This window comes from Netta rufina, assembly GCF_964035555.1.
Source record: "Netta rufina genome assembly, chromosome: 2".
Taxonomy (NCBI): domain Eukaryota; kingdom Metazoa; phylum Chordata; class Aves; order Anseriformes; family Anatidae; genus Netta; species Netta rufina.
Genome location: NC_140124.1, coordinates 106,749,844 through 106,775,771, shown reverse-complemented (window position 1 = coordinate 106,775,771; position 25,928 = coordinate 106,749,844). Strand labels below are relative to the sequence as shown.

General features: G+C 35.9%; 1 protein-coding gene across 1 annotated transcript in view; it reads right to left on the bottom strand.

Annotated features, from left to right (window-relative positions):
* LAMA1 (laminin subunit alpha 1) overlaps positions 1-25,928 on the bottom strand; it is a gene marked incomplete at both ends in the record, with an annotated part of 102,234 nt that overhangs the window by 9,957 nt on the left and 66,349 nt on the right. The window contains 25 exons of the mRNA XM_084282760.1: positions 398-583; positions 1,097-1,248; positions 2,859-3,029; positions 3,229-3,343; positions 4,463-4,604; positions 5,235-5,379; positions 6,533-6,683; positions 7,587-7,711; positions 8,255-8,405; positions 8,693-8,826; positions 9,629-9,772; positions 10,216-10,370; positions 10,678-10,860; positions 12,783-12,899; positions 14,124-14,217; positions 15,403-15,541; positions 16,654-16,817; positions 16,902-17,018; positions 17,261-17,471; positions 19,443-19,599; positions 19,767-19,878; positions 20,768-20,866; positions 23,647-23,789; positions 24,604-24,797; positions 25,079-25,165. Coding sequence (XP_084138886.1) covers positions 398-583; positions 1,097-1,248; positions 2,859-3,029; positions 3,229-3,343; positions 4,463-4,604; positions 5,235-5,379; positions 6,533-6,683; positions 7,587-7,711; positions 8,255-8,405; positions 8,693-8,826; positions 9,629-9,772; positions 10,216-10,370; positions 10,678-10,860; positions 12,783-12,899; positions 14,124-14,217; positions 15,403-15,541; positions 16,654-16,817; positions 16,902-17,018; positions 17,261-17,471; positions 19,443-19,599; positions 19,767-19,878; positions 20,768-20,866; positions 23,647-23,789; positions 24,604-24,797; positions 25,079-25,165 — 3,588 coding nt within the window. The remainder of the gene's footprint in view (positions 1-397; positions 584-1,096; positions 1,249-2,858; positions 3,030-3,228; positions 3,344-4,462; positions 4,605-5,234; positions 5,380-6,532; positions 6,684-7,586; positions 7,712-8,254; positions 8,406-8,692; positions 8,827-9,628; positions 9,773-10,215; positions 10,371-10,677; positions 10,861-12,782; positions 12,900-14,123; positions 14,218-15,402; positions 15,542-16,653; positions 16,818-16,901; positions 17,019-17,260; positions 17,472-19,442; positions 19,600-19,766; positions 19,879-20,767; positions 20,867-23,646; positions 23,790-24,603; positions 24,798-25,078; positions 25,166-25,928) is intronic.

The window sequence follows — 25,928 nt, the reverse complement described above, 5'->3', positions numbered from 1 at the left end:
GTATTTTACAAGGTTTTTCACTGGTAATAGGAGAAAAAAAATCAGCAGCATGCTGGCACAAGAAGATTGAAAAGAGTTAAATAATCTGACCATAGAACAACGATAATAGAAAATATTTGTTGAAGACTATTTTATTTATGTATGCAGATGAGACTACAGCAGAGGGTTGCATTTTGTGCAGCATCTATATACACGTTAAAGACATTATTAATGTTATTTAGAAATGTAGCTGGTAATACTCAGTATTAATTTTCTGCATGTTTTGATAACAGATCATTAGCATAAGGCTTGTATCATGTTAAAAAACAAGTGGGTAATTTTATGAAAACAATTACAAACTACAATTACTAATTACTGTACAGTTTTCCAAAACATGGAAATTACCACTCTGACTTACTCCTTGTTAAAAATAAGATTGCTGATACAGCCACGAAAGGAGCCAGTCAGTTTTAGCCCTAAGAAGCTCTCTCCTGCTGGAATGCCACCAGCATAGAAGTTGGAAATATTCATGGGACTCATTTCTGTTGATGAACCAAGCCTCAGTTCTGAAGGGGAACTTTCATCCACTTGTACAGTTATGATCCTAAAAAGATAAAGTAGAAAAAAATTCAACAAGGGCCTCAGACATTCTTATTCAAATCAACAATATTCCTTTTATCCTCAGAAATATCCTGTTCTAAGGAATTAAGATTTCATAACTTTGGTAATCCTTTCAATGTCTATAACAAAAAAATAGAAGAACTTCTGTAGATAATTTTTAACATGTAGAGTTTTGTTGAGTATCTTTCCAAGCTATTTTGATAGATATGTTTCTAAATTATTTCGATAGCTGTATTTTTTCTAATATTATTTAGCATCTTCACTCAAGTGGCCCAATCTGTCTGGAGATTTTGAGTGCTTTTAAATACAATTTAATCCGTGGCTGTGTGCTGTATATAATTACCATATCAATCAAACACCTCCATTAACAGCAGAAAAAACACAACTTTGATTATTTCACCTAATGATCAAGCAAAGGCAGTTCCTCAGAGAGTGCAGTGAACTGACAATGGCATACAATAATTAAACAGGTAGAACTGTTCACAGTCACATGTACCTCTTATTCCGAATTAGGATAAGAGAGTGTTCTTGTCCATCACTGTACGTTCCATTGGCAGACTGAAGAATTACTTTTCTAGTACTTGTTCTATCTCCAGCATTAATATGCACTGCAAGATGACCATCAACCAGCATGATGGAAAAGAAGGGCTGTGGATTTAACCAGAAGATTATTTTTTTTTAAATGCAACTCCATTTCCTGTCACTCATTCAATGTTTTAATAGAACATAGTTTGGACAAATTTGCCTCCAACTTTGCTGTAAACAAATATTAACGAAACTCAAAGACTAGTAGGTATATATTGGTACCTCACAGAATACAAAGCCTTCTAACAGGAGACAAGAAAGTTGAACATTTCTCTGGTCACAATAAAAAAATCAGGTAAAAAAATCAGGTTTCTGTTTGTATAGACACACATACCAGCTTAGAATAAGGAAATAGAAAGGGACAGGTACTCCTACTAACACTTCATCCTTGGATTCTAGGAGCTCCAAAACAGTCCACCAGGTATGAGTTCATTGTTCATCTCAAATGCTTCACTAACTGACTTCTGACTATCAGAAGTGGAAAGTAATACACAGTGCATTTTTTTTGTTCCAGAGGTATTCTGGATCTTTTCAACAAGTCTCTGCTAACTGATCACCTAGTTCCAACCACCCTGTCCTGGGCAGGGTTGCCACCCACTAGATCAGGTTGCCCAGGACCTCATCCAACCTGACCTTGAACACCTGCAGCCATGGGGCATCCACAGCTTCTCTGGGCAACCTGTGCCAGTATCTCATCACCCTCTGAGTGAAGAATTTCCTTCTGACCTCTAATCTAAATCTCCTTTCTTTTACTTTAAAAACATTCCCCCTTGTCCTATCATTCATTATCTGCCCAGGTAAAAAGTAACTCTCCATCTTTTTTACAAGCCCCATTAAAGTACTGAAAGGCTGCAATGAGGTCTTCCCAGAGCCATCTCTTCTTCAGGATGAACATCCCCAGCTCTCTCCGCCATTCTTCATAGGAGGTGTTCCAGCCCTCTGATCATCCCTGTGGCCCTCCTCTGGACCCGCTCTAACAGCCCCACATCCTTCTTGTGCTGGGGGCCCCACACCTGGATGCAGGGCTCCAAGTGGGGTCTCACAAGGGTGGAGCAGAGGAAGACAATCACCTCCCCTCGCCCCGCTGGCCACTCCTCTGATGATGCAGCCCAGGATGCAGTTGGCCTTCAAGTATGCACTGCTGGCTCATGTCAAGCCTTTCTTCCACTAGAAGCCCCAAGTACTTCTCTTCGGGGCCGTTCTCAGTGAGTTCTTCTCCCAGTCTGTGCTCATGCCTGGGATTGCCCTGACTCGGGTGCAGTACCTTGCACTTGGACTTGTTGAACTTCAGTTCAGTTCATGTGGGCCCACTTCTCTAACTTGTCCAGGTATCTTTGGATGGCATCCCTTCCTTCTGGTGTATCAGCTGTACCACTCAGCTTGGTGTCGTATGCAATCTTACTGAGGGTGCACTTGATCCCACTGTCTATGTCGTTAAAGATAAAAATATTTAACACTTTCAGTCCCAAGACCGACTCCTGAGAGACACCACTCAACACTGGCACAGAGCTGTTGACTGCAACTCTCTGTATGCAGCCATACAGCCATCAGAAATATCTGATCAGATATTTATTTCTCATCTTTTGCAAATTACTTTCATACAAATTTGACGATATTTTAAAATACAAATGGTAAAAACAGAACCAAAAAACATATTTTTTTTCAGTACTTGCCAAATGTGCTTGTCTGCGTTGTCGCTTCTCCATTCTTCTACTGAGTCCAGCAAGGATGATGCCATTGCTGTTCTTTGTAGCAAAAGTTGCCATCAGTTCTGATTCTGGACTTAAAGACTTAGGTTCCAACTCAATATATCCATTGTTCAAGATGTTCACAGTACGAATAGGCTATTTTATGAGCAAGAGAAATAATTACTGGCTTTGTCCTGTTGTAGACCCCAGTGAGAAAAAATAATTTCACACATAGATTAATTAGCTTAGAATTTTTCCAGATCACACCATTTCAACTCACTATATTCTTTCACAAGCATTACTGTTCGTTGTTCAATAATATTAATTCAGATCACAAAACCCAAGGGTCTCCTACCTCCAATACACAGCCCTTTCTTACTCCATATGAATTTCTAAGCAAGTCAAAGGTTGAACGGGATATTTCCAGATTCTTGATGCATCCCACATACGTTCTACTATTCAGACCTTTTCTGAAAGACAAAAAGAGGCTTTTTTTCCAAGAAGTAGTACTTGGAATATTCTGGGATAAAATATTAAGCTCTTTTCAATATGAAAAAGAGAGAATCTGTTTTAAAGAATTCAGTCAGGCCAGTGTAGGCAAAAAGAGGGGTAATTTGGATTTTACCCTTAAACAGGGTGAAAAAGAGCCAGATAGCACTGTACCCAAATAGAAACCCGTAAGCGCGTACTGCTGTGTTCACAGGTGAGCTCATTTTCCAAAACTTTCAGCTGAACCTTCAGCTGAAATGTGATGGCTCTTGTATGGGAGGGTAATTGTAGCTCTATACTACCAAGCAATTCAATTTAATTTCATTTCATTTCATAAGACTGGAGGACACTTAAGTCAGAGAAATCTAAGACTGTCCTGCCATAATCCCTTCCAGGCTCCTATGCCATTTAATATTAGCAAGACTGCAGCTGAGAGCAATAACTATACAGAGATAAATACTGCCCTAGAGTTTACCTTACTGTTGAGACAGTTCAATTAAGTTTTTCTTTTATTAAGTTTTTTTTTTTCACTTTTTTTCAAAGTGAATCCATTGGAACAACTGTGGCTTTACAAGTTCAGCAGGGATGTACAATACAAAAAGTAAAAACTAGAGACCTGCATAAAACATACATGTATATTTGTAGTGATTTTTGTTGATCTGTTTACATTTAGTTCTCTTGTATTTGTTCAAAAGTGAATTTTCAAAAGTTCAAAACTGAATTACAATTCCTTTGTGAAGTAGAACTTTTATCCCAAAGTGCAGTTTTGACCATAAATGCCAGCTGGAAAGCATGAGTCTCACAGATCAGAGTAGCATCACTGCAGGCACCACTTGCTGCAGCAGGACACAAAGAGCAGGTGGCTGCTGTAGAAATCACCCACAGAGGGGAAAAATAGCTTGTCCCTGATCTGAACTGATCAGACATAGTAGTGAAAAGCACCATATTAAGAGTTAAAGGTGAAAGACAGATAGAAAGACAGATCTTCAGCAAGATGTCAGACTTCACTGATTTCCACTAATGTCAGTGGAATATCAGAGTTTAATGTCTTCCTCTCTGCTTATTCTTAGCAAAGGGGAAGAAGTTGGACCACACTTTACCTCACAGCCCTTGATCTCGGCAGCCCACCAATGAAGATTGGGTCTTTATCAGAGCGGTTCAGGTCTGAGGCAACCCCAGGAGATTCTCCTTGCTTGGTTTCTTTATAATTAAGGTTATATGCATCCATAACTGCCAGCATTCCTGAAAAGAAAAGATAGTAAAGATCTAGAGGAGGACACCAATACTGATTCTTCTATTTTGGCAATCTCGCTTCTAGTAAAGGAAAACGTATGCTTTTAGTCAAACTTGTATGAACAATCTTCTTATTTCTTGAGTGAGTCATTTATTGTACTTCCAGCTGTTCTTTTAATCTCATTCATTCTTCTCTGTCAAAATCAAATCTGGGGAAGTCTACAGGAAAATACATATATGAGAATATGAACTATTAACACATATCATTTGTAATGCATTACTTCCATCATAATGCGTTACGTCCCAAACACAGGCCCCAAAGCTCTGTTGTACGATTTACTAAGAAACTGCCCATCAGAAAACATGTTCCCCAATATACAGGCTTGGAAGAAGACCTCTTGTTTAAGGACTATTGATATGTTTTCTGGCAGCTTCTGCACTGCCTGCTCTTTATAAGATGTGCCAAATTAAGAATCAGATTTGCATTGTATTTCTGCTGTCTTATTTTAGCAAAGTAATAATGGAATGGCTGCTAAAGAATCTCTGCATTGGAAGCGTCCAGATTTGGTTGCAGTGATGTTCCCCTGCGGGGAACATTTGTATGTGTGCAGACACCTGTTTTTTCAGCCTGAAACCTACCTTGTTTCTTGTTCCGACTGAATGAAATTTTATACCAGGTTCCATTATTGTAACGATTTTCTGTTGTAAGAGCAAGAGGTCCTGAACCTAGATCAACAGTCAGTCTCACTTTGCCATCAACAAGCTCAAGGGACAAGAAATCTCTCTGGGAGAAAAAGAAAAGAAAAAATAAATAAATTAGTGGAAATAAAATCTTCCAAAAGGATGCATACTTGGCAGGTTTGGCCTACTGTGTGAAGAAGGGTTAATATCTCTTGTACCTAGGCTATTTGTTGGGCAGAAGACATTTATCTTTGCTATATTTAGGAAAATTAAATTCTTTGTACTTCATCAGGATGTCTTTCCTTTGTTTTGTTGTTGTTCTTACTTAAATTAATCAGCAAGCTTGATTATTCAGCAGGCAGAAGTTTAAACAACAAATGTCACATTTGCTTTCTTATATTTTGATTGAAAGTAATTTGATTTGACTGTTATCATAAAGATCAAACAATAGTGTTCTTTCTGCAAGATGGAAAAAGCTTCTTCTCATCTATTTAGACCAACAGAAGCAAGAGTCTTTCTATATCATATTGAAACTGCCTCCCTGTACATTGTAAAATTTAAGTCACATATCATTGTGTAACACATTCAAGCAGTGAGTACATAAATCAAATGAATTATGTAGTGCCTCTAGAACAATTTGCATCTAAACAAAGCTTTGTTCTCCTTCAGGAAAAGGAAAATCACCAAAGTACGTGGTAAACTGTATGACATAACAATGAAGGTCTAGACATGGGTCTAGGTTATGCTGCTCTTGGAGGATAGATTTTATTTAATTTATTTCAGTTTACTGAATTCAAATCTCATGGCTTTTATTTAATATTTCTATTCAATAATATATTTTCCTCTCCTCCTGCAAGCTCAATTCCAAAAGATTTTACATCCTGGCAAGATTTCTCCAATAGAGGAAAAAAAAAAAAAAAAAAAAAAAAAACCACTAGTTCATCATCCCTACTTCTTCTTCTTGTCTTTAGTTAATTAACCATTATTTTTTCTCTCAGAATTAAAATGGATAATGGACGGATAATTCTTTTCATTGCTTAATTCTGGCCTTAGTATATATGAACATTTGCTCTGAAGAGTTATCTCTAGAGTTCTTGTCTCATGTTCATGTTCTCTTGTTCCTTTGTCTCATAATATCAATCACAGATGATAATATATACAAAGATAATAACTTGTTTTAACACAGATAAATTGAAGCGAGAAATTATCAAGTGATCTAAACACAAATTTTGATAGTTTAGGAATCCAAATCTTACAGTGCCATTTGAAGTAAGATATAGAAGAAGCCCATTAGGTGAAAAGGTGCTGAAAAATATTATTATCTGAGTCACTGTTGAGCGAAGAGCCTTCTCCACAACTGAGTATCCACTGCCATCAAAATGGAATGAAGTGTCTTCATCCTGTGGGCTATGGAAGTTGAGAAGAGAACTAAAATGTTAACTGAAGATTTGTGTTTTTCCAGTCATTTTTATATAAAATATAAGAAAAGTTAAATCAGTTGGTGCAGGCCCTAGGCAGTATGATTAGAAAGTGCAGAAAGAAGCCTGAATCTTGATGTTACAAATAACTAAAGGATTCCAGCCAAAGGCCACTTTCATTATAGAATCTCACAATGCATATTTTAGCCTCAGGGAAGGATATATAGAAGATAAAATAATTGCTACAACATACACCCTCTTACTTTAAACTTGTGATACATTTATCAAAATGATTTGCCTAAGAGCATTTACAATACATTTTCTATTAGCCTCTTTTTCTGTAATATAAGATTTTGTAAAAATATCTCATCCAATCAAGCAGCACCCTCTGCTGTTTCTACACGAAATGTTCTGCAAAAGGGAAAACAATCAACTTTCTTTTCCATTCCTTAAACATAAAAATAGCACAGTCTGCAATCACCTTTCACTCTGTCACACACAGGAATGGGTAGCAAGCTCAGTGGCTACAGTTTTGGACTTTTTCGTAAGAGCGCTTTACAGTGTGTCTGATGCTTGGAAAGAATAAATGTATCTTGCTACAAATTACTGAAAGGCAAACATTCCAAAATATATTGATTTACTGACAGTCCCCAATCAGTGCACAAAACAGATCACAACCACAGAACTCTATTAAAAAAGTATTAATAAGTGATAAAATTATGCACAATTAAGTTATTTGACACCACTAGCACATTCAGATTAACATATTCAGAATTTTAAGTTAATGATCAATGAAGCACTGCAATTTGCCTGAGTTTGTTATTTTTGGCTGCAACAGAAATATATTTTCTACATGACTCTAAATTTATTTCAAAAGAGTAAGACAAAATACCTTCCAAAACACCCATTGCATGTGCCCTCTCTTTCCATGTAGTTCCAAAGACCAATAGATTTGCCATTCAGGGATGCTTCTCCCATGCACCCTTTAAAATGTGTCACCTTAACAGCAGGTGATTTCTGTAAGAGAAATACTTTATGAATACAATTAATGTTAAGTATTCTGAAATTTATACAGCCAAATTTCTGCTTGCTTATTTTTCTTGAACTCTAAAATTTTAATTATATTTAAGTCATAATAAAAGAACATGGCTTAGCATAACTATTAACAATTACCATTTAAATCATAATAGATTAGATTTGCAGCAAGTAAAAAAGTGAGATAACTATGTCCTTGACCTACTCACATTTCTCATTGCATGAACAATGGCAACCCAAAAGAAGCCATGGAAGAGCAAACCAAAAAAAAGGAGTTCAACATGTAATATCTATGCGTTATACATGCACACAGAGCCTATCTTGGTGAACAATTTATGCTGAATTTTCCAGGCAAAACTAAATTCAGAATACTGAAGAACTTCCTTACAGCATCTTTGCTTTAGGTTCAAAGTACCTGGCATTTCTTGATGAAATAACCAACTCATGTGATTATTGCTAAGTTAAAGGTGTATCTCAAACATCACAAAAATAACACATAACAGAATACTGATTTCAGAACTGAACCTTGATTTGCCCCCCAAGTCCTCCGATAAACATCAGTGTTGATTTGTTAACATCTAGTATGCTGGCTGTCCCAGGAGAGGTTGCAGATTTAGATGAAGACTTCTGATTGGAGTTCATTTCCTCTATGCTGAGTGTACCTGTTTTTCCAAACCTGCCAATTCAAAAATAATAATAAGCAGTTTTAGAAAACACCAAGCTTAATCAGCACATGCTATCAACTTCTCTCTTTAAGGATAAGAAGTATCTTGTCACTAGAAAACTCAGCAGATGTTTTGTGTGGTTTCTGGTGAGTTCATTCACTAAGTAGATGGACATTTCTATAATACAGCAATCAAATTTAAAAAACAAAACAAAAAATCCTTATCTCAGTTTCCACCAAACTTATTTCTGATTGTCTTTTTAGACCTCCAATAATAATGTCATTCACACTTTAACTACCTGGTTGCATGTATTCTGTGCCATTTGTTGTTGTCAATTTGAAGATCAGGGTATTCCACTCTTGTTGATCCAGAGCCCAAATCCCAAAGAAGAGCTACCTTACCGCGTCGCATCTCTACTGCAAGGAAGTCTGTCTGAAAAACAGCAGTGCTTATTTTAAATACTTCATATTGAGCATGTTGTTTCTATTCTATATATTTAATTTTAACATGTAACATTGAGAAAATCTTTCCAGATTCATGTCCGCACATCCTTAAAGTTTACTTTTAGTGAAATCAAGCCCAGTGAAAGAAAAACCTTTAATGAAACAAAGAAACTCAGCTTACAGACAAGCAGTTGAGTCTTTTTTTAAATAAAGACTTGATAAAGACGTGATATTGTTTACATACACATACAAATACGAACTTCTTTCTGAGTATATGTAAAGTGACGAACCAGTCTATGAAAAAGTATTATCATATGATAGTGTGCCACAATGAAGTAACAGCTGTGCATTTATTAGAATGGGAGAGGGAAGGAAGAGAAAGGCAACATGACACTAAGCTGTCATGCTCCTTTTCAACCGGGTAGATGTGCTGTGCTCATGAGGGCCAAATTCAGTCCTCTCTGTGATAACAAAATGCCTGATGTACTTCAGCATACTATGAAAACATCACACAGAGTGTCACACTCTGTGAGGTTAATACACAGAATGGGAAAAGGTGGAGATTCATGACACGGACAAGAAGCAATGCTAACAAATCAAGTGCTTTTATTCTCTGCCTTTGAGGATCTCCATGGAATCATAAAAATATTTCCACCCTTAGAGACCACTTTTGTCTGCAAGCAGTCACATTTGGGTTCTTAGTTTGAATTCAAGTAGGAAAAAACTATATATATGGCCATTTAAAGTATTTGATTAATATCACCTCTGATGAATGTACATCAGAAACTTACCTTTCCATTGCTACCTAGGTAGAAAAGGAGGTTATCTGGTTCAGCAGTTTTCACATTAAGGGTCAGAGTGTTGTAATTTGTAGATGAAATCTGGGGTTGGTAGGCACGAATGCAATCTCTGTCTGCTGACACCGCAACTTTAATCTGTGGGGAAAAGAGGAAATGGAATCCAAACAAGCTTCAGTGTACACAGCATATATTTCTGAAATATGTACTTAGCTTCTGACCAACCAATAAAAGCAATTTGTTGAGATACTTTCATGTGACTTTAGTATTGCTACTGGGGTTAGATCTTATCAGTCTCCTAGGTATCGCTAAAAAAAGAGATTCCCAGATAGAGAAGAAAGGGAAGTGTCATAATTCACTCATCCAGTTATGAGATTTGAAGCCAATAGATCAAACTATTCAAATACCTCAGAAAATAACAATAAATCTTTGGTCAAAAGCTCATATATATAAAAAAAAAAAAAAAGCCAATTTAGTGATTTCAGAAAATAAAGATACAGAAATTCTCAAAGAAATTCTCAAAGAATTTCTGTGTTAAACATGAAAGTGAAGCCAGTTAAGTCTGCAGTGATGGTACTTACAGATGCTGCCTGCTTGCGGGCTTGGCTGATGAGCTCTTTAATTTCAGACAAATTTCTGCTGAGGTTCTCTTCTAGTATTTTCAGAGGTTTCAGCTTATTAAGTAAAAGACTTGCTTGTGCTTTGACCTCTTTAACTTGTTTTTCAGCTGTGATTGCTGACAAAATGTAAATGAAACGTTGAAGCAGGTTGAAAGAGAAATGCTAAAATATTTAATTGCTAAAATAGTTAACTTATTTCTGACCATTTTGTTTTCAGCAATGTTAAATATCAGTAAGGAATGTGCATACTTAAAGGCATCCTATGAGATCCTCTAGAGGTCTTTTAAAAAGTTAGCCCAATTTTATTGAACTGGGATGAAACTTTCAGTCCATCAGACATATTTAATGCCCATTAAACTTTAATATTAGTACTGTTTCTGCAAGCAGTGACATTTCTACAGAGTAATGAAGCAGCAAACTTACCAACTTTTGATGAATCAGTTATAAGTTCACTAGTTTTCCTCAATGTGTCATTAACTCGGGACAATGTAGACGAAGTATTCAGGAGCTTTTGATTGAAGTCCCCAAAGTGGCTTAAACCCACCACGGTGCTGGTGTTTGCAGACACGGCCAGCTCTTTCACCTCAAGCACATATTTCCTTGTACCTGAAAGACAGTGGCAGTTCACAGATTAAAAAATAAAACCACAGCTTTCATAAATACTTGAGAGCAATAAATGCCTGGCTTGCTTCATAACAACACAGTTATAGCCATAATCAAAACATTAGAAATGCTGTCAGTTACAGGCTTTTTATAGTAAGAGTTATATTTTTATCTCTTTGTTTACTTCAGGTTATAAGAGGAGCTCCAAACCAAGACCTATTGATACTTAATTTTGCGTAGCTATTGAATGCCCCGTGTCTTACAGAGTGAGAACTTTACCTCCTGTGAAACTGGAGGGCCAGAGTAGGCTGGTGCAAACTCCTCTTGCCCAGTTAGTAAGGTGGAAAATGGCCATGACTATGGCCCTGAACTAAAAACATGGTAAATGCTCCCATGCTGGTGATATAGATATGGATATAGCTATAGATGTAAATGTCTGCTCATACACATATACACACATATATAATACTGTATTCCTCAAATATATATACATAATAGACTATACTGCAATTTCAATTAAGTCTAGTCACTTTAGATTTTCAAGTTTTTTGATAAAAAGATTGATTAAACCAAGTTTGAATTCTGGGGTAAAAAAGAAGTTTCATTTTTTGTGACCAGCTCTGAAAACAATGTAGACAGAGAATGATGTGACGGAGAACTTCATTCTGTCTGTTCCAACAGGGAGGTTATATGAATACATCAAGGTCACAGCTTTTAAGTTCCTTGAACAAATGCTGGCACCCCAAGTCACTAGTCTGAAACTCACTTTTTGCATCCTGCAGAAAGCTGGCAAGGCAGAAGGCCTATTACACCCTTTGTTTTTGGATATGAGCACTTATAAAATGAGCATACTGCTCCAATCAGCCTGCCCCTTACAGTCCCTGTGCCAGGAATAGAGGGAAGATGCTGCAACTGGCACAAAAGGCCCGATTTAGGTCTGCAGGGATCCTTCTTACCACTACCCTAGGCAGAGGGCAATACCATCATTAATCTCTGTCCAGATAAAAACCAGAAAACTTCAAGAAATAAAACAACAAATTAAAATCAAACATCATTAAGCTATGAGTTAAGGAGGGCTGTTCCATGATTTTAATGATGCTTTCATTTTTAACGTGTACCTTAATGTCAGATAGCATCCTGCAATTAATGTCCAGTGTAACGTTGTCACTAATATCACTCCTTAGTGTGAGTTAAGAGCCTGAGCAATAAAAAGGGTATTTTAAAGCTCTGGACTTAGTGTTCTAATCTGGAGATACAGTAAAACCCAACAACCCATGCACTCCTTTGGGAGTGTTAATTTACCTTAAAAAAAATAAAAAATAAAAGTTGGTAAAGTATTTCAGACCCTCCTCTTCACAACATGAAAGACATTTTCTTTACTAGCTTCAGTGAAGCTCTAGGACTCCTCTTTATCCAAAATAATGAATTTTTTTTAAAAAAATGGATTTTTTGGTTTTGCTTTGGAAAAACACCAGAAGAACATTTCATCGGCTAAATGAATTCAGCTTTTACAACTAGAAAATATTTAGATGCACATGATAAGACGGGTAGCAGAGAAGAAATGATTTTGAAACAAGATATCAAAAGAAAGCAAAACATCACGTCATATAACGTTTCTCTCCATGTGGGATCAAATATTCTAGGACTTCATTCTCTTCTCATACTAGTGTAATTCCATTGCTTTCAGATCCCCTCCTGATTTACCACAGTGTGAAATGGGAATCAGACTACAGACCCTGTATAATAACCAAATTATGTTTTATGGTTACTAAAAATGGAAAATATTCCTTGTCAGGCAGGAAGCTAAATGAGTCTCCAGTCTAGTTTGTTGCTAGGTTTCTCCCATCACATGATAGGCAGGATTTTATTATGATTGTACTAGACTGTTCTGTAATAAGAAGAATGTCAATACCGATTTCACTTACCATTAGGCAATGCTTTTAGTGTCATCAGGGAATCATTAAGCTGGTTGACAATTTTAATAGCACTTTCATGAATCTTTTCTACCTTTTTGTTCAATCCATTCAATTCAAATACAAGGCCTGTTGGAAAAAATAATTGTGATTTTTCTGTGCATAAACAAATACCATACAGTCCACACAAAACCAACATACAAAGATAATAAGCATTTGGCTATTTAATCAAATAAAACTTTGTTTTCCTCAACAGAAAGAGTGTTTTAAAAACATTAACCTAAAATTAATGCAGTATGTCCAAATAAACTCCTGTGGGCGCTGTTCCATGCAAAGCTATCCCTTTTGGACAATTCCATCGGACTGAAATGGTAGAAACATAGTCAGGGAGAAAGCTATAAATTATAATGTTTCCAAGATGGCAAACCCTTATAATTTTTATGATGTTCTTGACTTTTTTTTTTTTTTGATATATGACAGTAGAAACCGAAAGGAGGAGTGTCTTTCTTTTTTCTTGTTTGTGAGTTGTTCGCAGAATCCTTTCACTAATAATGAAAATATGTAGATCAGAATGAACAACAAAGTGTGCATTCTGTCCATCCAAATTACAAAAAAATTATACATTTCTAAAAGCCATTGATACTCAAAGCAAAGACCTTTTTACAGTTACTGTTTTTCTTTGTGAAACATGCATCTTCTAACCAGTTTTGTCCACAGCTTCCATAGGGCCAGATGCTGCTCCTAAACAGTCGTGTTCAAAATGGTTTTGAACTTCTGTGGTGCAAACTAAAAAGCTTTGCTGATCTTTCTGGAGTAACAACAAGCTAAAAGGATTTTGGAATTTATAGCAGGATGCTGAGCCAAAAGGCACTTTTTACAGACAAAAAAAATATTCATCTTGTTATTGTATTTCAACTGTGTAAAAGGATCAAGAAAAACAATATTATTTAGATATATTGTCCTACATACTTGTATGTAATCCATGATCTATTAGATCAAATTGGATGAATGCATTTCTTCAAGAATTACATTTGTCCTTCAACTACTGCACAGACCCTAATGACTTAATTCATAGCATTCGGAAAAACAGTGATTTAAAGAAAGTGTTACTTTGAATGCTTTATGAAATGAGATATAGTAAAGGTTAAAGTGTTTACTTAACTACGTTCTTACCAAAAAAGTAAAACAATACTTGAATCCTGAACACAAAAATAATCTCAGTTGTATAAAAATTCATATGCAATGTTGTAACTTACCTTATGTTCGTTTAAAAACATAAGATAAAATAAATCCATCACAAGCAGGATACAGGAAAAGAAATAGAACCAGAAATGTGAAATCTAAAGAACTGACCATTACTTTTTTTCTTCAGATTTTTTGCTTCATTTTGAAATTTGGAGCTAAGCAGTAGAGCTTCTTTTCCAAGAAGACTGAGAGACTCCTCTGGCTAAGGAAGAAAGAAAAATAATAGAAATCAGTTCAATTGAAAACATTTAAGTATCTTTGGATGTCTACTGCAAGTTACTGATTATTCTCACTATTTAGGTGACATTCTATTTATTATTTTATAAAGCATAAATAAAAACAATCCAAGCTGTAACCTTTTGTCCGTGAGTGTGACGCAATGATCTCTTTGTGGGTCACTTTAAAAAAAAAAAAAAAAAAAAAAAAAAAAAAAAAAAAAAAAAAACTATTAAATTCTAGTTTGAACAGTGCTACTGATTCATTGTTGCCTTTTGGAACATCAGTAATTTTAGTACCAGTTCTAAGTCAAAATTTTCAGCACTGAGCCCTTTAAGTGAAATATTTGAAAATTCCAGTCTTTAAAGTGTTCTTTTAACCCATTTCTGCATCTAGAAAATCTGGAAAAATACTCATGTTGTGTGAAGTTTTAATAAGACAGACTAATATAAAATAACAAACAAGCTCACAAAGCAATTACATTTTGATCACTACCACATTATATGCATTATATGCATTTGTTATGTTTGCAGGAATAATATGCATGACACATGTAAAATGTAGCTCGTTCTTTTCTTGGGTTTACAATCGTGAAACATGCAAAGACATAAAAGGGGAAAAACAGAACAATATGAAAATAATAATAACTGGTCAGGATTTACTAATCTACTGTTTTAATAACAACCTGATATTTTTGCAAGGCAGAGGAATGACAGATAGGACAAAAATATGAAATGTCCTCAACTAGGCAAAGCAACTGTGGTTGGGAATATCCAGATACAAGTGGAATAGGGATAGGTCAAGCAAGAAGGTGGCTAAATAATTCTGAAAGAGAAAGGGAGCACCAGAGGAAAGGCAACTTAAATCCTACAGGATACATGTTAGATGACTGATGATAAACACACAGAACAAAATCTAGTCCAGCTAACCATGCGTTAGATGTAAAAATCACAGTAAAAATAGTACTTTGGCAAAGAGGAAAGCAAGGTAAACAGAACTGAAATCTGGTACCATTACCACCTTGGAGAATAGATTCAGGATGGAGTATACTCTAGCCAGCAGAAAAGGCTGCCATCATCAAAAAGACCCAGATTCCAGCAAGTGCAAGAAACAAGAACCAATACTCCAAAATGGTAGGGAAGTTAATTAAGATACTAGTATCAGTACTTACCAGATCCAACGGGCCATTCACAACTCTAGATGCATCATCTGCCAGACTCTCTGTTTTTTCAATCACACTTTTAACATTGGAGTGGGTGTAGACAGCAGCAGTTGCATTCAGAGTCACGTTCCTTATTTTAGAGAGGCCACTAAACAGGAGATTAACAAATAATTCTCTTTTTATGAATCAAGCAACATAAACAACAAGTTCTATGTCTTCATTTACAACATGCACATCTTTCTAGAATACTCTAAAGTAAAGATGTACTCTAAAAATTGAATGTACCCAAAAGTGACACAAGGGCTTTCATTACAGTTAATTATTTTGAACCAAAAAATCAGTTCCAAATCACCTGAAAGCCTAATGCAATTCATTTTATATTTTATTCCTTGTTGTTTATGGTGAGTTTTTCCATTTATAAAGCCACTTAGGCATAGACATTTTACATGAAGAACAAACAAATCACATTGCCTAAACATAACATAACAGAAACACATTCCTAGCTGGAACTCAAAAGCAAAGCAAAATACAGAATCAAGGAAGAAATATGAACATCTGAAAGCTATTCCATATCAAATTTTGTTTTATTGGATTTGTCTGGCTGCAGCAAAATCAGCAGACTTGCTCAGTGTTAATCAAAGCAAAGTCTTCTGTTCCTGAACTTAAAATACGTGTCAATTTTCCATTCTTGTAAAAGTTAATTTTTAAACACACGTCTGCTGATTTTAAAAGACAAAGCAGCAAGAGTCCTAGAAGTATTCCTGGGACTTTATTTCCATTTATTTCCATTGAAATAACTCAAATAATTTCCCAACTTGAAAATTCTAAGAGTGCATTTGAGTCCATTTGGGATTGCAACCCACTCATTTCTGCAAGATGCTTTGATAGCAACAATAATGCAGGCATAGCAAGAATAGCTTCTTGATGAAATTCAGTGATATATTGTCAAAGAAGTATTCATGCACAGACCACAAGCTTTTCAAGTCATGCCATGATATATTCACTGGGCACTTAATAACTCACTCGTTACTGTGTAAGTCAGCCACATGAAATTCAAGTCTTGTCAACCCCCTCTGTATCATTTCATAAAGACACTGTGCACTACCTTAGAGGTGAAAAGCAACTGAAATTAAATGGGGGATAAAAACTGATTTGTTCCCTTTAAGCTCCTGGGATTAAGCTACTACTACCTATTTAAATTAAATCTGACAATAATGTAAATAAAGCCTCTCACAATTTCATCTTCCCTGAGTTTGTTACCTCTCCAGTGCATCTGCAAGTCTTTGGAACTGGGCAGCATGATCTTCAGCTCTGTATACCAGGTTGAGCACTCCTCTCACGGACATCTGCATCACCAGCTCATCCACATGGTGTCGCAAGTTGGTACTCCATAGAACTAGCCCATCCTGGTGGACCTCCAGGTTCTGTCGAACAAAATGTTTTCCTCTTTTTTGTTTTCCAATAACAAAATCCACTTGACAGTGTCAAAAAGGATGTTAAGAACTTACAGATGTAGAGTTCTTTACATCCTGGACAACAGAAGCAGCAACATTCACTAGGATCCTTCCTTCTTTAATAAGCATGGTTGAGGCTTCTTTACCTTCCTTTATATTCAGCTTTTTTTCCTATAGCATAGAACAATTGTTTTATAGTAGTTTGTAAGTTAATTAGTGCAGATAAGTTCATACATTCTATAATCTTTTTGTTTGCTTTCAAACAAGTATCTGGTTTGTTTTGAGTTCTTAAGATATTACACAGATTAACGTGTTTAAATGCGTACAGTTTTATGAAAGTCAAAAAAGAAACTTATAAACACAATTTCACATTTGATATTTCTTGCATAACAATGCAGATTGTCCAGTCTTACATTTAATTCTCCCAGGTTGCTAGAGATAAGAGGAAACAAGCGATTGGTCTCATTGATGTTAGCCAGTGCCTCCTTCACCAGATCCTGGGCATCTTGCAGTCTGCTGCTGTGCTTCGATAAGAGCTGACTTGCATTCTTTTTCAGCTCAGCAAGCTCCTGCTGGGGTCTATGATACTCTTTTTGAACCAGGAGCAACAAATTTTCTGCAGCTCTGGCAAAGTGAAAATCAAATCATCAATTAAGAGCAATGACACTGGAAAGAAGCAAGTAACCAGAACTGAAAGATACATGCGCAAGAATCCTGAAAGTTTTAAATATCAAATAAAAATAAACAGCATAATTAGAATGACTCTTGAAAGAAACCATCTCTGTACTTATCCTTTGAAATCTGTTAGAGATATTACCTGGGTAATCTTCCCAGATCTAGACAGTTGTTAATCTCTTCAACTAGTTTATTTGGGAATATTTGCATATCCATTTGAACACTTTCTAATACTGAAGAAGTTGAACTGAAAATGATCCTGAAACTCTACTCCTCTGTTTCTCTTTGTTTCTGCACATATGCTGCACACATTAACTCCTGTAAGTGACATTTTATTTATGTACTTTGTCCCTATTAATCTGATTTCAAATCATATTGATCTTTAGCCAAAGTAGAAGCAGCATAGTTTATATCATGATACGTTCTATCTTTCATATTGATTAGCAGATGTGCTTTTGCATTTATTGCTTTAAACTAATAATTCAGAGTCCTCAAACTCAGAAACTATGAACTTAAAAAGTTACAAGAATTAACGTATTTTACAAGACAGTGGTGACTTCTATTTCAGTATACAGTAAAAAGATTATATATTCCAAATGGCTTGGAAATTCTACCGTGCACGGCAAACGTGAGGAGACTTAAGTTATGAGTGATGCTTAACAGTATGTCGCCACAAGTTCAATCCACTATAAGCCATGTGGTAACTTCTGCATTCCAAAAAATGCTGCTTATTTAAGTCAGTTTTGAATTTACAGCTGCACTACATGATAAATTCTGCAGAGCTGACGATCTAATAAATCTTATTAACTCTCTCCTTCATTCTGTCAAAGGACTTACCAGAGAACTTTCAGGAATTTCAACAGAGTATATAATTGAAAAACTTAATTTACGAATGCCTTGTATAACAGCTCAAGCCGATGCTGAAAGTCAGAACATTCTCTTAATACGGGACAGGACATTAGACATTTTACTAAGTGAAAAAAAGCTATTTCAAGTTCCTAATAAATATAAGAATAAACAGTACGTTCCCATGCCATTTTCACGTTCGTTTAGCTGTTGTACAGCTTAATATTCAGCACAAAGAAAAGCACAGGAGTCTGTCAAAAAAATCAGATATCCTACCTGAAAAAAACAAAAACAAAACCAAAAACACTCTGTTCTGTCTAATCTAAAGGATTTAATAAAGAAAAATCAATTTTTCAGAAATATTCCTGGTCTAAACCTCTGTCCCTTGAAGCCAGCACTACTACTCTCACAGTGTCAGTGGAAGCTAGCTTTGGTCAATATTTCATATTTTTAAAGTTGGAACAAAATTTATGCTGACTGTGGGAATAGCCAATGTTTTATATTGCCAAGTCTGGCAACAAGCACCAATAAATAATGAATTCAAAAGCCATTTTAAAATAGCCTTTAATTGCAGGCAAATCAAGATAATAAATACAAATTTTAAACAGTGGCTCATAATGCTGATGTTTGGTTTGGCTTCATTTCATTTGCAAATCTAGTCAATACATATTCCATCGACTATCTATTATCATGTCCTTAAGTAGATCTGACAACTCTTGGGCTTGCAGCTGACAAACTGTTCTACCATATCTCCTAGCCATATGTATTAGGGCCAGATCTGAATCAAATTGAGATCTGATTACAACTGAAATCAGTGACTCTTTTCACTTACTGTGATACATCTTTGTATCACATCCGAATGAACGGGCTTTGGCTATATTAGTATCACATCAGATGCAGAAGTATCTTCAAATAAGGTAACCCCAAATTCAGAGTTCATATGGCTTCAGCAAGGCTAGTTATAATAGCACAGCCTATTATTAAGGCACAAAATTTCTCCAGATCTCTCCCAAAGAAGCAGTATTGCATAGTACAAACATACGTGAAACAAAGTTTCCAGTAGACTAGGCTTACTTCAGGAGACTGGTAGCATTGTAGTGCTGTTGACCAAAATCTTTCTTGCGCAATGCATCTAGCTGGGCAGAAATATCATCCTGAAGGCTCTGAGATGTAGCATTTGGCAGTGGGAGATCCAGTGTTTCATTTAGTGACACTGCAACTTCAGCAAGTACTAAATAAGAGAATAAACGACTTAGTCATAGCACTAATAAAAGAGTATGTGAAACTCCTGCACAAATTGCAGCATTTCTGTGCAAATAAATAGTTCTTTAAAAAGTTACAAAGGAGATACCTTTGTAAATTGTGCAAATAAATGGTGATATCTTAAAAGCAGAATACCTTTGATGGCTGTATGTACCGTGTCAATAAACCCAATCAGTTCTTTACTTTTATTCCTGGTTTCCTGAGTCATTGTGTTAAGCTGCCAAGCTTTTTTCAAAATTCTAGATGACTGGAATAAAATCAGAGATAATCTTTGACAGTTCTGTTAAAATACTATCAATTTTAATGACAATTGTTTACAATTTTTACATTTATTCCCAATATTGAGAATACTTTCTGAGAGGAAATTATTTTTTTAATAAGGCACATCTTGCTGAGTCAAAAAAATTACAGTTCCATGCTTTCAGATGCCTGCAACTTCATTATTTTGAAAGTTCCAGCCTCTGATATCAGTGAATTTTTTTTTATCAATTACTTTTTACATATAATTTAGGTAATTACCAAAGCTGTGTCTTTTAATATAATAGACACCATGTACTTTTAAAGACAATCACTCTTAGCAACAACAATATTGCTAGTGCAAGTGCCTAGTTATATTAGTCACACATGCTCGGCAAACTATAGGTACACGTGGTGATCAAATGAGAACTAATGGACGAAGAATTAGTGACAATTTCCTATGTAAAGTTTTTCTGGTGTTAAAACAAACAAACAAACAAAAAACAAAAATCTGCATAAAAGCAGATTTTTTTTTCTCAGAAATTATTTAAGGCCCTAAAACCGAAGAACTTTTCTTTTCACTGGTTCTAGCATGTGGAGCTAATTTAAAATTGTGTCACTGCTGAATATTTATAGCATTGTGTTTAAAATAATTAAAAAGCTACTGAGCTTCAACAGAAACAATGTAAATCTCCTGTACAATATCATAAAACACTGTAGTCTGCTGAAGATTTCCAAAGGTCAATTAATTTCTTTCCCCATAAAGACTACAGAATCGACAGAATTCTGTCACTCAATTCTTCAACTTAGATATATATGTCTAAGCAACACTGGCATTTATATACAATGCTATGAAGACTCTCTCCAAAAAGGCTAAGAATAAAGTCGTCAGTACCTACCTCTTCAGGCAACTGAGCAAAACCTCCAGATAAACTCAGAAGACTTTCTTCTGCTGTAGCTAATGAGTAAGTTGGATCTTCTCTAGAAATAACAGACCCCTATAAGAAACAACACACTAATTTAAAGACTTCATTGTGTTTCCAGAAAATGTATGGGATGAAAATAACTATGCACACTATTTACACCATTTTTATATTCTTTAAATGACTGATTTGCAAGACACTTGAGACATACATAGGAGTTGATGCAACAAAGTGTGTCATTTCTTTAGATAAGAAAACAAATTTCTAGATCCAGCTGTCTCACTTTAATCAAGTAATAAGAGGGAAGCATAATGTTCTGCTTTCCTGATTCTCCATTTCACCAGTCTGAGCTCTCCAAATAAGCTACTTTGAGAAGTTCAAAGGCCCATCAAATTAAATGTTTCCATCCAGTCCCACAGCTGCTACAGTTTCAGCAGCTTGTCAAAACAGCTGTATTTAGTGTACATCTGTGAGGATGGCCCTGGAGCTGTTTCAAGGTCAAATCCAGTGCACAGCACTCAGAAGTTCAAGATTTTTGGCACTCCAATAACACAAGCAACCCTGCCCTGTGGATCCTCTCATCAATAATAGTCTGTATATGACTTCAAGGCCACCTCAAAACTGCTCTATATGGCAATAAATAGGCCATTGTACCCAATTTTATCATATTTGATACAGTCAAGGCCTGCAACAGAATACCACTTCTCTACTGATGCAAAGCAATGTAAGGAATCTCTTACAAGAAGGGCATGTCTGGGAAAAAGTTGGATTTAGATTTCAGATCTTTCAGAATGAACCATTATAAACATCACAACAAGTATCATTTTGCCCAGCTTTTTAAAGGAATATGCAGGATTACCACACAGCCTTGTGTCAAATGAAAATTTCAGAGTCTTCTCCTCAGGTTGAGGAAAAAATAAGTGAGATAAATTGCGGTAGAAGCTGAAGTTCTTGAGGCTCCCAGGACAAGGCACAGCAATATTTTTTTTTTTAAAGCTGAGTTCAGAAACCCAGAATTGGATAGCAAATATGCCCAGGCATGTCATGAGGAGTAAAGCAGGGGGCTTTAATTAGAAAAACAGAATTACTGATGTCCTCAGATGGATTAGAGGTGCAGATACAATAAGGAGTAGACAGTCTGATAACTTTCTCATTACTGAAAACCCACACCCAGAAAAGAAGGAATAAGAGTCCGTGAGCAACCAGCTTGAGGTAAAGATTCAATACAATGGAGGGGACAGCCCTTCAGAGAGTACCTGTAATTCACATAAATAAAACTAGGGATTTTCCAGTTTCCAGGTACAGTTACTTTTGTACAAGTCAAACAGTAAAGGAAATATTTCACTAGCCCGAAGAATGGGAATACTTGCTTCCAAAACAGAAAAATTATGAGACTACCAACTTATCCTCAAGACTAAATTGCTCAAAGAACATTGTGGCCTTACACAAACAGAATAAACTAAGTCACAAGAGGTTTAGTATCAGTTTTAGATCCCTTAAATAGTGCACTTACAAGAGAGTGACAGCTGATTTGATTTTAATACCAAAAGGTATGTATTAAACCAATTTTTTTGGTTTTACATATGATTTGAGTGTTTTATAACTGAAGTGCTAAACAGATGTTACATATTGATTAATATTTATGCTCCCAGAAGATGATGCTCCTACAAAAATGCAAAATAGTTAGAGGAAGCAAGTCAATTGTATCCTTAAAGTATTACAATAATTTGGTATGTTTGTGCCTTCATTGCATACAGGAAGGGAAGCATAACTGAATTTTTATAACTAAAATGCTAGCATCTAAAACTAAAGGATAAGACTACCTCTGCTGACACAGATACATGTTATTTAACCCAGCTTGCCTTCAGATACTGTAATTATTAATAGTTCAAAGCACAATGATCAGAATTCAGCCTACCTCACATTTTAAATAATGAAATTTTAATTAAAACTCTTAATTTGCAAAATCTATCAGTACAAGAAGGCTTATATTAATCTGATTTTGTTGTGATAGAGTGGAATAGAAAGAGGCTATTTTTTCTTCTGTTTTAGCGCTTCTCTTGCTAAAGTTACTGCTCAGCAGATTCTCATTGATAAATATGCTTATTTTAGTAGTCATGAAGAAGGGAATAGTTCTGTTTACCTCTGACTTTGTACAGAGTCCACATTCACCTACAATAACTGAACCTCTAAGACCACAGAATGTGGTATTTCATGCTTTAAGGCAGCAGGAAACTAGGAGGTAAAATGTGCAACGAGCAGTTTGAAAGTGTCCAACATAAATATTCTGCCTGACTTTTGTCTCCTGACAGTACAGAGGAAGGCACTTGGACTGCCACATAACTATAAGGAAAGCAAATTGCTGCATCCAAGGAGCCCTGCATAACAGGGAAGCAGCCTGCCAGACTCTTTCTTCCCTGGGAATCTGAGGGAACAGCCTTGACAGATCTTTAGCCAAGGGACCAAAAAGGGACCTGGCCAGGTGTTTATTTCATTGCTGAAAATTATGCTGCTGACTTTCAGTAAATCTGGGCCAATACTAAGGATCCAAATAATCCAGGTGTGACATGCACATATAGCACATTCAACAATCAGAGATGATTGAAAATTACATTCAGGCATTAATTTAAATGCTTGTACAACAAATACAAAGAAAGAAATACAGGGATCTAAGCGGCTTAAGATGTATTTCTATAACAAATGTAAAGATCTTAATCTGGTACTTCACTTACAGACACATATTAAAGCCATGAACTTAAGAAGACTTCATTTAAACTTCTGGCACATGTTAGTGGCTGCAAGTTTTGCTTTAAAGGTGTGACTAAATATTTCTACTATTTGTGTGATTGTATTACCTTCAGATGTTTTGTTGCATTCTCCATCTCTGACAATATCCCATAGGGCACATGGGCAATACCAGTGAGGTTCACTGAAAGTATGGCTTGGTTGAGATTATCTAAATTACTTAGCAAAACTCCTGTGCAGTTGTCATCACAAGCTAGAGAAACAATTTCAGAAAAGGGAAGCAATATTAGTGTTAAAAAAACAAACTGGTGTGATTATTTTTGTTGTTTACACAGTATGTACCTTTACTTTTTGTGTTAAAACTGATAGAATTCAGTAATTTTGAATATGCAGGTTTGTACTATTGCTCTTCCACACTTGCCCCAGAAGTGGATCTATTCCAAACATACTCTCCTTATGTTAGCACACATTCGAGCCACATTGATCCTGCTGGCTACCAAGCTGCTTGTTATATATATAGTATGGATATTGCATCTATTAACAGTATTGCTGTAAATACAGGGTGATACCATTAACATTCACCGAACAGGTTCTAAAGACAGGGAATCCAAGCCCATGTGGTAAAATTACATTTATACCCTGTTTCTTTTTCACTTGTATATAGCAAAACCTGAGTTTTTCCAGTTTATTATTCCCAGTTCATTATAAAATCAGATTACCACACTTGCTGGATAATTCTGCTATCCACTGTCTCATACAGAACTTAAATTTGTTTGTAGTACTATCTCAGCCAATTTAAGGATTAACTGCTTGTCTGATATTATGGTTTGTACTGCAGTATCCTCTGTGTTCACAGAATCACAGAATGGCTGAGGTTTGAAGGGGCCTCTACATGTTGTCTATTTAGTTTAACCCCCCTGCTTTACAGAGATATTAAGCTCTTAATATTCCTTTCTTTCACAGAAAGAATAGGACTCGACATAAAAACACTCAAGTAATAATAATGTGCATATAAGTATCACTGGAACAAACTAAAGCCCACTGAAAAAGTAAACACGTTCACCTACAAACACACTCTCCTTCCACAAGAAGATGCCTTGCTTCACACTCCTCACAGAGCTGTCCTGTCACTCCCTGCTTACAGAGGCACTTGCCAGTGGCACGATCACAATTAACGTGAACAGAACCACTTGGATTGCATCGACATGGATGGCAGCTGCCTCCAGGCAGCTGAGGATCACCGTAATAGCCAAGGGAACACCTACAATGGGAAGAATGGGACATCAACATCAGAGGGGATCATCATAAAATCAGATGTTATATTTGAGACACTGATAGACTTTTAATTAATAGTTTCCAAACAGTAACTGACAAGTCACTCTAAATCCTTGAGCACATTTTCATATGCCTATTTATAAACACTGAATGATCAATTCCAACTATAAACAGCTATATACAGCTATAAACAACTACATACAGCTTTTATTAATCAAAACTGTCCTTGAAGTTTGGGGACAAGTGGGAACAATGTGTACAACTCACTTTTCACAATATTGTCCTTCATATCCTGGGAGACAAGCATCACAGTGGTAATCTTGGACACCTTTTAGAACACAAGTGGGACTAAAACTGGAGGAAGGAAAAACAAATACCTGCTAGCACATAAATAAGAAAACATACAATGACAGAGAACTCTTTCAGCCACAGGTCAAATTTTGTAAGCAACAGCATCATTTGCTCAATATGATGCAATGGGCTAGAATGAGTGCTTTGAATTTAAAAGTTTGCATTCCTGATGCAAATCCATTACTGTATACTATGCTAAAGCATCTTATGACCTTCAGTTTGAAAGATAAGACAATGAAAAACAGATGTTGCATAAACAAATTGAAAGAGACTTTTAATGAGTCATTTAATACTAGTGACCTCTCCCACTTCACCCTCCTCAGAGCAGCAGAGAAGTTATGCCTCTTGTGTGTCAGAATGGAGGCTGTCAGCTATGTCCTGTTCCAGTAGGAAAGTTCTGGTGACCACCTTAAGGATGCAGCCAATTTCAAGTAAACCTTGGCTTTGTGAACCCTTTCCTACCTCTGTATAGCCCTCTACATGGCCAATGATCAGCACCCTGAGCACAGAGGAGGTCTCAGATTTTCTGTACTAGTAGAGCCCGCTGCCAAAAATACTCCAAAGAAATCAACATCTTGATTTATATCTATTGTTTCATCACCATTTTACAGATGAGAAAAGGCAAGAGAGCTGAGTGAAAGGGAACTACATTTGAAACTAAAATATGTCAGAGCATCTTTCTCCATTATCCATAAAATCTCCTGTGTGACTGATCTATTCTTAGAGAATAGAATGATGTATCTATTAGTTAATCTTTTTATTTTAA